At 41.7% G+C, this 16,497-nt stretch overlaps 2 protein-coding genes across 3 annotated transcripts in view; one reads left to right on the top strand and one right to left on the bottom strand.

The window, feature by feature from the left end:
- Positions 1–2,822, top strand: part of SYCP2L (synaptonemal complex protein 2 like) — a 28,079-nt gene extending 25,257 nt beyond the window's left edge. The window contains exons 33-36 of the mRNA XM_068199443.1: positions 716–815; positions 895–953; positions 1,413–1,482; positions 2,671–2,822. Coding sequence (XP_068055544.1) covers positions 716–815; positions 895–953; positions 1,413–1,482; positions 2,671–2,727 — 286 coding nt within the window. The 3' untranslated portion in view covers positions 2,728–2,822. The remainder of the gene's footprint in view (positions 1–715; positions 816–894; positions 954–1,412; positions 1,483–2,670) is intronic.
- A 4,048-nt stretch (positions 2,823–6,870) lies between these two features.
- Positions 6,871–16,497, bottom strand: part of ELOVL2 (ELOVL fatty acid elongase 2) — a 55,411-nt gene continuing 45,784 nt past the window's right edge. For both annotated transcript variants that reach the window (XM_068199459.1, XM_068199450.1), the window contains exons 4-8: positions 15,417–15,494; positions 14,690–14,861; positions 12,837–12,961; positions 10,514–10,648; positions 6,871–9,905 (exon numbers count right to left, since the gene is read on the bottom strand). In XM_068199459.1, the coding sequence (XP_068055560.1) occupies positions 9,777–9,905; positions 10,514–10,648; positions 12,837–12,961; positions 14,690–14,861; positions 15,417–15,494 (639 nt within the window). In that variant the 3' untranslated portion in view covers positions 6,871–9,776. The remainder of the gene's footprint in view (positions 9,906–10,513; positions 10,649–12,836; positions 12,962–14,689; positions 14,862–15,416; positions 15,495–16,497) is intronic.

Below are 16,497 nucleotides of genomic sequence, written 5' to 3' on the forward strand. Positions count from 1 at the left end.
GATGGGACCTCTATGAGCAGAATTTGCTGTCATTAAGGTACATGGAGAAGTTTGAGTTCCAAAAGAAAAAAAAGGGATGTTTTGTGGTGGAAGATAAGAGTAGATGGCAATGAGATGCTTCAATGCTTGGTTGCCAGGTAAGTAACTTGGATCTAACCAGGATCACAGGATAGCGGATGCAGGGCTGTGCTGAAGTTTTCCTACCTCAGTGCAGCTGGGAATGGTGGCAAACCCAAGTCAATAAGGATGTTGCAACCACAACCCTTCTTAAGGTTTAAAAATTGCTGGCATCCTGTACATCTCAAAGCTAAGACAGGAAAATCCATAGAGGCTGTTTGTATCAAGATAGAATCATAGAATGGTTTGGGTTTGAAGGGACCTAAAAGAGGTCTTTAGCACAGGAAATCTCTGCTGAACTCCCTGGAGCCTGGGAGAGCATGTATTGCAAGTATTGTGCTGGAAATTCATTTGTATGCTCTGTCCCAGTCCTCTGACTGCTGTTTGGGACAGGCTATTGAGCCATATTCATCTGCAGTGTGACTTTGGTGCAGATATTCACATGTTCTATGACCTATCTGAGAACAAATCTGCCCCATGTAGTTCAGCAGTGAAATTTTCTTCTGCCTCAAAGTAGGTTTGGTGCTGAAGGGGTTGTTGTTCACCTTGTGTGACTGCACATTGAAGTGGCAAAATTGTTTTTGCTCTCCATCACTAGGCTGAATAAATTTGAGACCTTCCAGAAGATTGTTGTTGAAGAGCTTGCCAACCTTGAGAAGGAAACTCAAATTCTGGCAGCCATGGAGAAGGATGCACTGGTGTGTACAGCTTCTTGTGTGCCAGCCCGAAAAGGTGCCCCTTCCCAGGTAACAGGGGGCTTCTTTGGGGTCTTTTTAGGATTTCTGGAATGCGCAGCTGCTCAAACTGAATACATTCTGCAGCCAGCAAAAGGAAAGGTAAATCTCTGCCAGCTGTCCTGCGTGCTCACAAGTCCTCTGATGGTCGTAAAGGGCACTGTTTAGGCTTGTGGATAGATGGGAAAGGATTCTAAACCTATTATGGCATCTTCACTTTGTGTCCACTGATGGGTCTTTTGCAGCCTTGTGAGGGTTTTCAATTGGAATTAAAGTGTAACAAGGGAACTCTGTATGGGAAGCTGTGCAGGAGAGGAGCCTTGCTCAGGAGAGCTGTACCAGGATCTGGAACAATGTGCAATGCACCCTCTCAACGTGACTCTGCCTAGGGGTCAGAGGAGGTGGAAGGAGGTGATCATTTTCTGTATAAAAGACACTGTTGGCATAAATGCTGAGTAAAAACCTGCCATTTTCAGGTTTATTTTTGGTGGTAAATATATCTGTTCAAACTTCACCAGGAAGTGCTTAATAAAAAAACAGCTAGGATAATTTTTCTTTCAGAATTGAATCTGTTGACTCAGCCCTGGACGAAACAGCAAAGAGTTTTGCCGATGCTGTCCAGAATACAATGGTATGTGTGGTACAAAAGCAGCTCCCTATGGATGGGGGACTGAGCTCTGGCCTGACTGACTGGTGTCAGAAGTGAGAAAATTAAAGTGAAGTCCTGGGAGGGGGAAGCCTTTGGTTGGCTGATTTGTGGGGCTTGTTCTTTGTGAGAGCTCTGGCCCTGATGCATGGAAAGTGTTGAGAAAGAAATGTTTGATAAGGGGAAGAGGTCAAACAGTACTTGCCTGGGGGAGAAGATAAAGCCAAGGGGCCATCAGGTAGTGATGTTTCTCCTGAGTTCACACTCTGAGGCAGTTTCTGTGTAGTTTGTGACCCTCAATGCATTTGCCCTTGGAGTTACACATCCATGACAACCTGTGGCTAAGGGCTCTGCAGTCAAACACCTTGCATGCTTTCTCTCATCTACTCTTTAGGTCTGCTAACTTCTAGCCTTGATGTATTCAAGGTTGATTTTTTAAAAACAATCTTATTTATTTAACTTACATCCTGGTTAAATATTCTGTTGAAGTTCTTAAGCTCTCCAGAGTCTAATCGCTACTTTATGCCCTTGTTTTTACTTGTAAATTAAGACAAATATTTTGCTAACTTTGATACAATGCTTACTTTCCATCTGGTTCACCCCATCTCATGGATGTGTATTTTTGCTACTGCAGCTGTTCCAGGTCTGTGTGCAGATCTGATTGCTTTGGGAGTTTAGCATTTCTGCAGTAAGATTGATGGATTACTGCCATGTGTGGGATGCCATGTGCCTGCACTTCACAGGGCTGGGAAAGCTCCTTGTGTTGAAGGAACAGCTATGCCTGAGGTCACCACAGTGGACTGAGCCTGGGGTTTAGAAAAGATGCTGAAAACCAGGGGCTTGTATATTTTAGCAGTTAAAGTTGGAATCCTGAGCCTTTCCAAAGGGAAAAGTTTCCATTATGAGTGTTGAGTTGCTGAGGGATGCAGGTGCTCCTGAATAAGGGCACTCAAAGAGCAGCAGGGCTGAGAAAGGAGCACTTGTGTCATGGGAGCTGCTCATCCTGAGGCACTTGTTCCAGGGTAGGTGCTTGAGAATTAAGAGCCAAGTCTAAATGTGCTTCCAGGATCTTTGTAATTTCTTATCTGGTACAGTTTCAATGTTTGTATAAATTTTTGCAGTGTTTTCTTACCTTTTTTTTTTTTTTTTTTTGTTTTTTGTTCTTCCCTGCAGCATGAACATTCAGTGAAGAAGACAGAAGAAAATGTGTTCATTGTTCCTTCTGACTAGCAAACCTCATTATTGCTGATGGTATTTGAGCACTTTGTGTGCAGCATAGAGAAGATGATTCTGTGAAGGATGTTTGTCTATTTTAAATGAAAAGAGAGGCAGAAAAAGCATTATGTTGAGCCTTTTTTTTTTTTTTTTTTTGCCTAAATAGAATATATAGTGCTAAGCGGTCCAGTTGTGACACCTGTGTTGATAAAAAGTTTTTCTGAAAAATTGCAAGATTGGGTCCCTTATGTATCAAAGAAATTTAAAAAATCAACTAAAGATAAGGATGTAACCATCAAATTGATGGATATATTGGCTTACTTTGACTGTTCTGCTAGCACCTTTATCAAGTGTAAAAGCACTTAACAATTGATTCAAAGTAAAAAGTTGTTTGCATAGGATAACAATCTCACTCTTTCCTTCAAATTGATGCACTGTGAGTGTCTGGAAAGGTACTCTAGAGTTCTGTGTGCCTTGCATAGGATGTGTTAGGTATAGCCTCCCCTGTGTGCATGTAAGTGTGGGAGCTCTGGTTTGACACCATTGCCACTCAATTCTGGATTGCAGAGCTGAAAGCAGAGAGGGATTCATTGTCCAGATGCCTGATGGCAAGCTGGAGACTGCAGAGGGCAAGAAATTCAGAGAACTGAACAGAAAATTGGAAGTGAAGCAGGAGAATTTTTTTTTTGCCACCAATGACTTTTGGCTCCAAGGAGAGTTCAGAATGCAGTGAACAATGCTAGGATTAGATGAAATAGCATCAGAGTCTCTGGAAAGTAAGCAGCAGATAACCCGAGTTATTTAATACTGTCCTCTGCTGTGACAGAGTGTGACAGATTTCCCCAGAATATAGTTGCTCTTCACAAGAGTGTGCTCTTGTAAAAACAGCATTAATGCTAATGCACCTTAATGAATTTGTGGGAACGTGGCAGATTTCCAGGCTTTGGGTTTCTATCTCCTTAACTTAGAGAACCAACCTCAGATTGCTGTATGGGTTAGAGTTGAGGGAATCCTCCCCTGCACAAAATGCACCTTCATAACAAAAGCCCAAACCCTGACAGGATTTGTTTCATAACTGAAATAGGGCTGATGCTGTTCCTACTTGAAAAAGTCACACAGGGGTAGCACCAGCACAGAGAACAGCAAGAAGCTGCTGTTGCCATTGTGTTACCATTTTATGCTTATTTCTTTATCTTAAGTAGTCCTGACTAGGGTTGGCATGAGCTGAAGTTTTTTCATCTACATCAAGTTGCACTTGGTGCTTTTTTCCTGGGGTGGTTTAAAATAAAGGACCTCTTCAACCCTGACATTTCCAAAGGTTCAGATCTACTGGTCTACCCCTCCTATTTCTAATGTGAAGAGCTGAAATGCTGGTTTTACATCCACAGATTTGTGTTTGTCTCTTTGAGGGCTGGCCCTAGTGACCTGGCTACACTGCATCCTCCTGCTATTCTTCAGTGTCCTTACAGCTGCTGTTTGATTCTAGGCTCTCAGATCACTCAGCTGAAGCAGCCATGACTTTTAGAAGATGAAGCCGTAACCTCTGTGAGCAGCTGTGCCTTAGTCTGGTAAAACTAGTTTTGCATCTTGGCAACAGACTTTTCAGCAGGTTCTGGTCCCACTAGTATGGTGATATACTCTGATGGCCCCAACAGTGTCATTAGCTAAAACAGGATTTAACATACTAGCCTGGATAATCTGATCCTATCACTATCCTACTGCCTGGATAAGCCAGGTCCTAAATTTGGGGCTTTCACTATTAGAGTGGTAACCCAAGGTTCTGGCTGAAGGAGTGTGGTAAGGCTTGAACTGCCCTATTGCTTCTTTTTGTGATCCAGAGCTCACACTGGTGAATGCAAAGGGATGCCTTGTGCTGGGTGCTTCCCACTCCTAACTTCCAAGGTGAGTCTTCCAGTAATTCCCACATAAATGCCTGTATTCCTTGCTTTTATTCCCCACCACCTAACTCAACATGATGGTGCAACCTGGGCTATCAAGGTGCTTGATGTGAAGCAGACCTGAGAATCGAGATGAGCTGCCTGCACTGCAGTTGCTCCTGTGCAGTGAATTCTGCAAAGTCACAGAAATTGCGCTGAGAACTTGCACCCTCGGGGCACATGTCATCTCCTCTGGGATGAGTGTTGCCCTATTTATGCTCTCGGTCATCTGCATCTCCAAGCAGTTTGCTGCCCAGAGGGAAGGTTTGAAATAGGAAGAGGATTCTCTGGTTTAAGGTGGGTTTTTTTTCTGAACTATGACAGTAATGGTTGGGGTTTTTTTGGTTTTGTTTTTGTTTTGTTTTATTTTTTTTTGTGTGCCTGAGGTTTTGGATGGATTCATTGCTCTCTTAAGTTCAAGCTAAGCATTTAAGCTTTATCAGCACTGTGAAGTAGATGTGTAATAACACTTGTTTTGCTACATTTCCTCACCCTTCCTGTGTGTTGGCAGAAGGCTCTCTTAGTGTCTCCTCTAACTGTAAAAAGTTACGAATTCTTTTCATCCACGTATCTTTGCTAGATAACTTAGAGTGCATTTCTGTATCTTATTGTTGCCTCTCTGCATAACCTATAACTGTAAGGCTTGGAAGGTGACTGTTAAGAACTTCAGAGAGCATGGATAAAGGAAAAATTGGGGTTCCTTACTTAGTAAAAATTGCTATGATGTTGAATGCACTTACACTTGATTTTAACTGTTTTATTGGTAAAGTCTGTACCCCAGAAGGGTGTTTTAATGATAGGTATGGGAGAGCAGAAAGGGATGTCACACTGCTTAAATACCTTCTATCCCTGCATTCATCTATCCCTTCATATGAAACACTTTAGCATTTGAGAGGCTCAGTGTGTTCCGGCTTGATAACCTGTGAACTGCCTAAGGTGAAAACCTTGGACTTTACTAATGGTCTTTCCATCTGTAGGCAGTAGAAGTGTTTGGAGAGCACATCTAGGACAGAAATTACATTTTCTGACTTTGGACTGCCCATCTCATACCACTTCCTACACTGCTGGGTCAATTAAATGTTTGACCTTATACCTCCTGAAGGTCTGAAGTCCATTTGGTTTCTGCAACAGATGTATAATTGGGTTATCCTAAGATTACCTTTTGGAAGGTAGGTAGCTGACCTTGGCAGGTTTCCTTTGCCCTTCCCACTTCATGCTTTTTAAAGTACTATTAATCCAGATATTTCTTTTATTTTCTTCCTTTCAGTGCAAATACATATAGTTCAATTTTCAACCTGTTCAGTTTCCTTGACACTTCTGAGCCAGAACAACACAGATGCTGAGGTGCAAAACCTATGCACCAATACCCAGAAAAAGAAATGGGAAATAGAAAAGCTCTGGTTAAGGACAATTACTTTATGCATTTAAGCTCTAAATAGGATTTAATATTAAACTGACTATAACCCCTGCTTTTTATGCTGCATCTCTTTCAGGGGATGATGCTGGGCCAAGTGCTTGTTTACCTGCACATTCTGTGCCAGCGCAGTGGCCCATCCAAGGGCTTACAGCTACCTCATGTCAAGGCTGTGTAAAGCCAGAAAAAATTAAGTCCTTTTTGGCTGGAAATGGGCAGAGGAGCTGTGTGTGTTTACCCTGGCCCGGGAACAGCCCACCCTGCTATTGGTAAGGTGTGCTGAGGTTAGCTGGAGCACACAGGGACAGGTGCTGCTTCTGCAGGCAGTAGAACTGTGTCCAAGAGAGTACTACACTGGAAAAGAGACATGTTTCTAGGAACAGCTGAGAGCTATTGTGTATTTTCAATCTGAAAGAAATTTTATTTTTGAGATCCTAAGATTCATTTTTGAGGTTTTGATTTCTCCATTGTCTCTCCCCTGTTTTCAACCATCACCTTCCAACTGAAAACAATCTGATAATCAAACAATGACTTGATGGGCAAGTACAAGCTTTGAACAAACGAGTTCTCTACTTCAATATTACCTTTGTTCAAAAGCCCACGATTTTATAGATAGAGGGGCAAAAAACCTGCATGAAAGCTTTACACCAATACCAATAGTGAAGGTGTTGTATTAAGTTATGGAGTTTGTTTTTGAGTCTGATGTGAATGCCCTAAAATGCTTCTGAAAAAGCTGGAGAACAAAAGCAGTCCCAAATAACCAGTTACCAGCCCAATTTGATGCCTTAAGGAGAAGTGGAGACAGTCTGATAGTAAAATTTGTTTATTTACAGTGTTATGTATTACAGGAAAATCAGTTTAAAAAGTCAAGGTTTCTCTTTCTTCAAAGTTACAACATTTTGAAGATGTTAAGACATATCTGAAGAATTTTAAACATACCTGATTCCAGCCTTCCTGGCTGATCTGGATCTGGTTTTTTGCGCTTTTTTTTTTTTTTTTTTTTTTTTTAATTTTTTTTTCCCCAGCCCTTTGAATTCCAAGTAAGGCATTTATTTATTTCCTTTTCTTTTGAATGAGGTTTCAACAGAACAAAAGACAATATCTGTGGGTTTGATTGCCATAGTAAACCTTAACACTTAGCACAGCTGACGCTTTCCACCTTGATAGTCAAATGCACGCTTTGCCATCAAAAGATTATGGACTCCACTCGGCCTAAAATCCATGCTGGGCCACACAACCCTTGTGTTGCCTGCCTTAGATTAATGGTCCAGCTCATTGCCTTGTTCACTGTCTTGTCAATTCTTTCAGATTCCTCTGCTTCCAGTATTAAGCTGATTTCTACAGAGCTCTGAAGCTCTGCAGCTCTGCCTTTACTCAGGGCTGTGTAAAACACTTTCAGTCAAACCCACTAATTTCTTACATATTGGGATTTTTACGGTATCAATCAGAAATACCTGTAAAGGTTCTGGAAGGGCCAGTGAGAAATAGTTTATGCATACAGTGTCTAGTATGTGTGAATGCAGGGTTCTTGGGGTTTTTTGTTTGGGTTTTTTCTTTTGGGTTGCTGCTTTCCCCCTTATTGAGTGTTAAATAAAACAAAACACTGACTTTCAGTAAGTGAGGTTTCGTGGCCATCTTCATGAAGAGGGGAGCAAATGTCAATATGCACCAGTTAGATCTAGGTTGGTGTAAAAGTGTTTGAATATTGCAGTTATTTTGGTTACCTGGTTCATGATGATGAAGTTCAGCAGTCAGGCTGCTAAGAGGTACTGCTTCTGCTGTAGCATTCTGGGAATTTGTTTTCTGCTGGAACAGAAAAGTTTTGTCCACATTGCAATGGAGCTGGAACTGGCTGGAGACAGATGGCATTCAATAGGACTTTCAAGCACACAGTCAAGCAGAACTCTGACACAAGACACGCTTCTTCATGCCATTTTCTCCTCTGGCTTTTGCTGGACAATCCAATCTGTTCTTCTTCCCCTGCTGTACCACTTCCTCAGCCTCTTTCCGTCCTATCCATGAGCCCTCATGGCTGTGGTCTCTTGGGCTGCTCCTGGTGAGGGTGGCTGCCCTGTGTCCATACTGGTCCCTGAGATAAACCTTGCTTCTGCATTTATGCCTGCAGTCTCCAAGAACCCCTGATGGCAGATGATCTGAATGGGGATATCTGGAGGGGATGACTGACCCTCTAGAGGTGGAGAAGAACTGGACAGCAGAATTAGGGACAGTCTCCTCTACATGTGCACCCTCTGTGGCTGCTTGGGCCCTCTGTGCTGGCTAGTTGTGTGTTTTGTCTTCCTCCTGCCCCAGGGCTCTGAAAGGTGACAGGAGTGAGAGGAGGTATTTGCTTTACCGAACTGCTTAAGTCCAAGGGACTTGCTGGGCTGGAGTGACTCCAAAAGTTGTTTTTGTTGAGAGAGTTTTATACATGAGAATGGAAGAGATCAGAGCTACTTCACTGTGGTGGAAAAAATCTGTGTCTATTCTTAGTAGGGGAAATAAAGTGGGCTAAATGAGAAAAGGGTGAGGGCAGACCCATGAAGTTTACCCTGGGTATTCTTAATTTCTAACCATTTAAGTGGGGGTAAATGCAGTGAACTGAAGTAACAAAGATGGTGGACTGTAGGGAGAGAGACACCTTTATAACTGCAGACAGTAGATATCTCCTTACTTCCCCTCCAGTGGCTTGTGTCTCAGTCCTATCTGTTTCTCCAGCCAGAGACCAGTCTGAGTATGGTCCACCTGCCACAGATATTCCTGTATAACCTGCTTGGCTCATTGTTGAAGTCACTTCTCAAATCTTCTGCATCTTCCAATGTATTAATATGTGGCATGACAGTTTGCTTTGAGTTAGCAGTGTTTGTTTAGGATTAACTTTACATGCATTTATCTTCCTTAAGTTGGCATGACCCTATTTCTTTCAAAATCCATTTACCTAGAACTATTAATTTATCACATCCAAAGTGACTTGTTTTGCTCTGTGTTCAGAATACCATTCCAGGCAGTGCCAGGGGCTGCCATCCCAGCCCCCTGAAACAGAAAGCTCCCGACAGCCTTCCTGGCATTTGAATCAGGTTGCACTTGTGGAAAACAAGTGAGCGTGGTGCACAATTGACTGCAAACTATGGCATGGTGCACCCGGGCTCTGCCCTCTGTCATGTCCTTCCCCAGGGCTCCCACAGGATCAAAGGGTACCTTACTAGGGGACCATGCTTTGGGGAATTGCTGAGATGAAGAAAAGAAGGGCATGGTGGTGGAAAAGGTACAATTCTCACCCTTCCTGCCACCCCTCCTTTTTTTCCTGGCCTTAGCTGCAGTTCAGCTGGATGTACCGGGTGCACTGTGAAGCCTTGCCTCAAGACCTCTCTCATGCACAGAAAGTGCTCACTGTGTAAGTCTGAATAGAGTCCTAACCTTTTGAAGGCATTGATGGATTTATCCATCAAGTGTTTCATAAGGCGTTTTTGTGTCAGCATTAGAGATCAGAAAGGTTTTCTTTTTCATATGAGAAAGATGTTGGCTTTCTTTGTTCTGATGGTGATCTTTGACAAGTAATTCTACTCATTTTGTTAAAACCTAAATAGCGGTACATTAATAAGTGTCTGGTACAAAGAACTGATAAATGTAATCAAATAGGTTTTAAGCTAAAGCTTGTAATTCAGTCTTTTTTCTTCTTTTTCTCTTTAGAAAAAAAATCATAGGAAACACTATACTTATTGTGCCTTCTTATTATTCTGCAATCCATTGACAGCAGCAATGTAGTCCTTATGGAAACCATTCTTAATTTCTGTTGTGACAGCGGTTTCCTTTACAGCTGTTCTTGAAGGTGCTTTCCGGTATGTCTATAAAAGCAAAATCCAAAATAAACATTTGGATTCATTTAGTGCTTGCCAAAACACTACTTATGGTTAACTGTAAATGGAGCTTGTCTGCTGCGTGTTGATGCAGATGTATATGTTTGCTTCAGACTGCATTAGGGGTATAGTAGCCTTTTCACTGCTGTGGGTGATGTTACTTTACTAGCCTTACCGTAATACTTCTCAATGTCAAAAGAGATTTCAAGCCTTGTACACTAAAAGCTTTATGCATGCAGGCAGGCTAGAGCACTCTCTGCTAAAAGATGTTGAAGTAAACAAGGCAAAGACAGAGCTCTAATTTCTTTTTTTGCCTGAGGAGGAGAAGGACTCAAATTTGCCCACCAAAGCAAATTCAGACCTCCTATGTACTGAATGCAGTACCTGATCTGCTATACAAGTGCAGAGGAGTTGAGCTGCAATGAAGAGGTCATCAGTACTGAGTAACTCTCTCAGACAGACTGTATCTGTTATTCTTAAGTGATGTATATATTTTAAGACTAGCACATTTTAAGCACTGATGATCATTCTACATCTGAGTCCACTCAGACTGCTTTTTCCAATCCTTGTCAGAGAGCTCTCAGAAGACTGCTTACCTTAATGTAGAAGTTGATAAAGAGGATGACCAGTGTGGCCATGTAGGAGGACTGGAACATGAGGCAGCCAAATGGGAATCCACATGGCTTCACAGCTGCGCTGAGTGTGTGCACAATAGTGAGCAGAAACTGGATCTGTGGAGAGAAGATAATGCAGGTGTGTTTGCTGAGAAAGGGTCAGTGCTAGCTAAATCAGATGCAGCAATGTCCCTAGTCCTGCTCCCTGAAAGTTCGAGTACTCTTGAAAAGTATCCCTTTATAACCTCTGAATGTATTGTGAGTGTTAAGTTAAAATGGTGCTCTTGTGAAATTAAATAAAACCCTAAGGGGTCAGAGGTTTCTTAAAGTAAGTTTATAGGCCTAATTGACAAAAGGGAAGCTTTTTTTTCTCTCAGATTTAGTAGGTTTTGTTTTATCTTCCAGTCCTTGTGACAGGTAGAGTTGTTGTCTCTGTTACTGGGCAGGAACTGGAGGAAACTCTGAAGATTCCTGGCAATATCTTTAGAAGTTGGGACAGAAAATGCGAAACTCAGGTCTATAGTCAGATAGGCTATCACTTGCATTAATAGAGTTAAGGCGGGAACAAAGGAAGCAAAAGTGAGACAGGGAAGGAATTGCAGAGACTTGTCTGTATTTAGAACTGTGAGCCACAGCCCACACTGGTGCACCTCATTCTCCTCAGCCAGATAAGTGTGCCCTCAAACCAGTGTACTGAGGTGCATTTCCAACAGGGCAGTGTGTTTCACCTGCAGGGATGGTGTCAGCTCAGAGAAGCAGTTTTGCTAAGCAAAATTCTACACAGGCATTTTAAAGCTCACTGCAAACATCTGAATTTCCAAATAATATGAACAAGGCCTAAGAGAAAAAAGTAAAAGGAACTTTATTTCATATCAAACCTCATATCTTGTTGATAGAAACTTTTGATGTGGTTCAGCTCCTCAGGTATAGCAACAGGTGGAATGGACTTTTAGAAGTCAATCAATTTCTGTATTGCCCAAAGTTTGTTTACATAATTTTGCCTTTTGTAGTTGTACTACTGTGTTCTGGGTTAACCTGGCTTTGCTGCCAGCTGCCCACCCAGCAGCTCTCTCCCTTCTCCTCAGAGTAGGGGGAGAAAATAAGATGAAAAGAATTTGTGGATTGAGATAAAGGTAGAGAGGGTAATTGATAAAACTTAACTATTACTGTTATAAACAAAATCGACTTGACTTGAGGAAGATTAGTTTCAAGTACTGCCAATTAATAACATAGAAGTGTAGCAAGAAATAAAATTAAATCCACCTTCCTCTAAACTCCTGTTTCTTCTCAGGTTTAACTTCACTTCTGATTCCTCTGCTTCCTTCCATGTGGTGCAGGGGGATGTGGTTTATAGTCAGCCCATATTGCTTTGGCTTTGCTGCTCCTTTCTCCTCACACTCTTTTCCTGCTTCGTTGTGGGGACCCTCCCACAGGAGAGAGTTCCAATGTGGGTATTTCCCATGAGCTGCAGTTCTTCACAAATTGCCCTATCATGGGTCCCTTCCACATGGTCCAGTCCTTCAGGAACAGGCTTTTCCTATGTGCATCCCCAAGGGGTCACAGATTCTGCCAGCAAACCTGCTCCCGGGTGGGCTCCTCTCTCCATGGGTCCATAGGAGCCTATTTCCCCATTGGCTGTATCTTCCCTCAGGGCAGACATGTCCATTGCTGCAGCATGAGGTCCTCCATGGGCTGCAGGTGGATCTCTGCTCCCCTTTGGACCTCCATGGGCTGCAGGGGAACAGCTTCACCAGCATTTTCACCACAGGCTGCAGGGGAATTTTTGGTGCTGATTCCCTCCTTCTGTTCTGACCTGCATACTTGCAGGGCTGTCTCTCTCACATTTCCTGTTTTCTCTCTCAGCTGCTGTGCTATGTTTTTCACCCTTAAATAAATACAGTAATACGGAGGCGCTCCCAGCTTTGCTGATGGGCTCAGCTTTGGCCAGCAGGGGAGGTCTGTCTTGGAGCTGGCTCTGTCAGACATTTTTTGTGACTTTTAGATCAGTTTTTTGCACAATTAAGGAGTAGTCATTTTCTATGCTATGGTTCAAAACTAACAGATTTTTTTTAACTAAAGAGTTTCTACTGTTTGTTTTCTACAGAAAACACTTCTGAGCATAATTTCCTTCATTAAATTTTATCAAGCTGCACTAGTGACTTATCTTGTATGATAGTTTAGTTATACTTCAATTCTAACTGGCTTAATTGTGTAAATAACAATGTTTACCTATGGTTCATTTAGTCCTCGCTCACACTTTGAAGGATTTCTGGTAGTTAAAAATGAGAGTAAAACAGATACATACCAGTTGTGCCTGAGTGAGGTATTTCTTCCACCAGAGATATTTGCGCATAGAAGGGATGACTGACAGTCCATAGTAAGAATACATAAGCACATGGATAAAGCTATTCAAAGTGGGTCCAAAGAAGCCTATAAAAATCCATTAGGGAAAAAAAATAAATACCAACTGCTAAAAAGTAAGAGAGGATATTACTGCTTGTGGTATTGCTCCCATATGGAATCTGTTGCATACGGTTAGCATTCCTTTCATGCTTATTCCTTGCTAAAGACATTCCTGATGTGTAGAGGTGCTCTCCCAGGGACAACTGAAAAATCAAATGATACGTCTAGAGGGTTGTTCTCATGCTGAATTTGGTATTTTTATCTGATATTTTTCTTCTCCTCCACTTTTTCCTATTCTGTAGTTTACAGGTTATTTTTTTCCCTCTCCTAAAATTCTTCTTGCTATGAGTCTTTCTATTATTCCTGTAAGCTTTAAACACTGCTGTGGATGACTTTGATGCTAGTATGCAGCTTAGGACCCTGGGAGACACTTGTACTCCTGCTCTCTGATGCAGTAGCAAGTGCTTTACTCTGAATTAAACCAGCCTTTTGTGCCTGTGTTTGATCACCACTTTTGTTTTCTTTATTGGCTTTTCTGCTGGATGCACATTTTACAGAATTTCATCCCAGATGATACCTTGCTGCTGTTATTAGTTACATTTAGTGAATACTAGTTCTAGAGGAAATTAATCATCCTCTGTACTTTGCAGACTGTGGAGAAGCAGCAGCACTACTCTCTGCTGTGTGCTTGTGTGTTTGATGGCAGTGCTACAACTATAAGTTGGACTCACCAGTTGCTCTGATTTTGCTACTGATTAATTACTTAGCTACTGATTTAATTACTGTAGTGCAGTGCTAGTGTAAAATGTGGAGACCACACATTAGAAAGCTCAAACCCCTATTGATTTGTTTACATCTCTAGAAATAGCTCCTAATTGCTATGAAATCTCTTATCCCTGCTTCTATCTCTATCAGTGATTTACTTTGATTTTGTGCTGTCCACAGTAAGTGCCAACAAATGTGAATTCTGCTTTTAGCTCTGGAAAAGACCTGCAACAAGTTTCTTTACAAAATATTACAACGGGCTAAGGTGACTCACTCTAATAAGTTGTAAGAAAACTGGGTTTTTTCTCAACTTTGAAAGCAGTTCCACAGGAAGCCTCTAGCTGTGTGAAGCCCTGGAAAATGTGCCTGCTGTGATACAGCTGAAGTAGTTCTCTGCTGTTTGGACTTCTTATACAAATGCCAAGTGACCAGCCTGTGGCATCATAGATCCCTTCCTAACAGGGAAGATGACTGTTACTATAACCTTCTGAGATGTAGTTTCATAAGAAACAGAAGAAACTCAAACTGGTATTTTAATTAGTGACTATGTAAGTAAAGTATCTTGCTAAAGCAAAGATTGATGTATACAAGAGTTGAGCCTGTAAAAAGGCCATCGATTTATTTTGTTGTGATTGATAAAGGCTTTACCAGGTCCATGACTTCTTCCTGCATCTACTTTTGGAGTAGGTCTTGTATGTGCTAGCTCCTCTGTGCTACTCAGTACTGTGGTGCTTAAAAGTGGTTTGAAGAAAAGTAAATACATGAGTTTGTGGCAGCTAAGTGAAAAATCTAGAGCCTAATGCTCAGGTGTTTTTGGCCTGAACTTTTAACCATGTTTTTAACTTTCCTGTGTTCTGCAGGTGGTCTGAAAAGCTCTGAACCCTAAAGGTGCCCTCATATTGCACAGCGACACAATTCCTTTGCATGATGTGATTCCTCCCCAGCTGCAGCTGACTTAGACCCGGGGTGATGAAGCAAACAAAGACTTACTCTGCCCACAAGGTATCCAGTTCAGAACACACCACCAAATGTTAAACATAGTGGCATGGTGATACACATGAAGGAAGGTGATCTGGCTGCTTTTCTTTCTCAGTACAAAGAAGATAGTGTCCATGAATTCAATTACTTTGGAAAAATAATACCACCACAGCACCTTGGCTACCTGTGCAAGCAAGAACAAAGGAGGGGGAAATCAATATCTGTCCATACAATTGCTTAAATATTACTGCACTTCTTCACTCCCTAGGCACGTAACTTCCCAGAAGGCATTAATATGCTCTTAAAGGAAAAGCACAAGCTCTGTCTTCAATTTTATTTTGTTTTTCAATGAAACAGTTTTGTAAAAAAAATACATATCTTTTAAGAAATTGTATAATATATAATTATCAAAATATAATCTAAGAAATATAAACTTTGAGGAAGGGCTTTCTAATTGTTTTGTTTGTTTTTTTTCCCAAAGGTGCAGTTTTGTGGGTGAGTTTTTGCTTCATTTTGGGGTTGTTTGTTCAGTTTTTTTAAGGGTGCTACCATTTTCTTGACACTCAACAGATTTTGCTGCCAGATTCTTCTTTTGAAAAAATCTAAATTTGATACTCAATACAAATCTATCCTCCTCTAGAGTAGAGATATTTTATCAGAGCTCAGGATATGTCCTAGGACAGTTAAAAGCAGTTAAAACAGAAAGGATGCAGAGGGCTGAGCTGCTTTTGTCTCTCACCCGGATGTCGGCCTCCCCTGCACTGTGGAGGTTCTGGCACTGCAAGTTGTAGCCGCCTTCCCACGTGGCAAGGATGAGCTGGAACAGAAAACAGATGAATTACGTTTATGAACAGATGGAATGGCTTTTCCCCCTGCAGTTGTTCTGTCCTCACTCGTGGGTATCCACTCCTTCCATGAATTGATGCCCTTGAACCAGATAACTTGCTAATATCTTGTATTTTGAAAGGGGAAAACATCAGCTAAGCTGGAGACATGAAATGATGCATTTCTTCTCTGGCTTTAGAACCTTCAAGGCACCCATTAAAATATCTCATTATTTAATGCACCTCCAAATCCTCGCTCCAAAGCAAACACTGGAATAGTGTATCTTTGTTCTGAAGCAGTATCAACAGAGCTTAACACAGCTACTTGTGCAAAGCTGTCCTTGAGAAAAATTCCCTGTTTGCCAAGCAAACAGAAGGCAAATGCAAAGTAGTGCAATGGGAGAAATATTTCCTAATGCCATACATGTCTCTTTATCCTACACTGTTAAATGCTGGAGGAAGTGAAGGAGATCAGGCACAGTGCTGAATGGAGGTGTGAATAACACACAGGCAATTTCTTAGATTCTGCACATGTCACATGGGGAAACAGCAATGAAATATCAGAGGGCTGCACTGGGATGGAGCAGGTTTCTAGAAAACCATATGGTAGTCTTTGATATGGAATATTTTTATAGTAACAGCCACCTAAAGCGCTCAGCAGCCCTTTTGGAAGAGGGAGTATCTTCTTTTGCTTATAAATGCCATGTAGAATCCATTTATTTTGAAGAGGTCTTGCTTATTCTCAAATAAGTGCAAAGTGGGTTTGGGGACAAACTGAGCAACTCTGGGGTCTTTCTCACCCTCTACAGACACTGCAGAGAGTGAAGGTGGGAGAAATACATTCAAGTGTTATGCTGTAAGCAGAATTACAAGATGCTGAGAGAAGTGGGTTGCTTTCAGCTCTGGAGCTACATTCACAGGGATTATGTATGTCAGCACAGAACTTTTCCCTCTAGTTCACAATGAAAAGAACTGTTCTGTGTTGAATCTGTGACA

This window comes from Anomalospiza imberbis, chromosome 1 (genome assembly GCF_031753505.1).
Source record: "Anomalospiza imberbis isolate Cuckoo-Finch-1a 21T00152 chromosome 1, ASM3175350v1, whole genome shotgun sequence".
NCBI classification, from domain to species: domain Eukaryota; kingdom Metazoa; phylum Chordata; class Aves; order Passeriformes; family Viduidae; genus Anomalospiza; species Anomalospiza imberbis.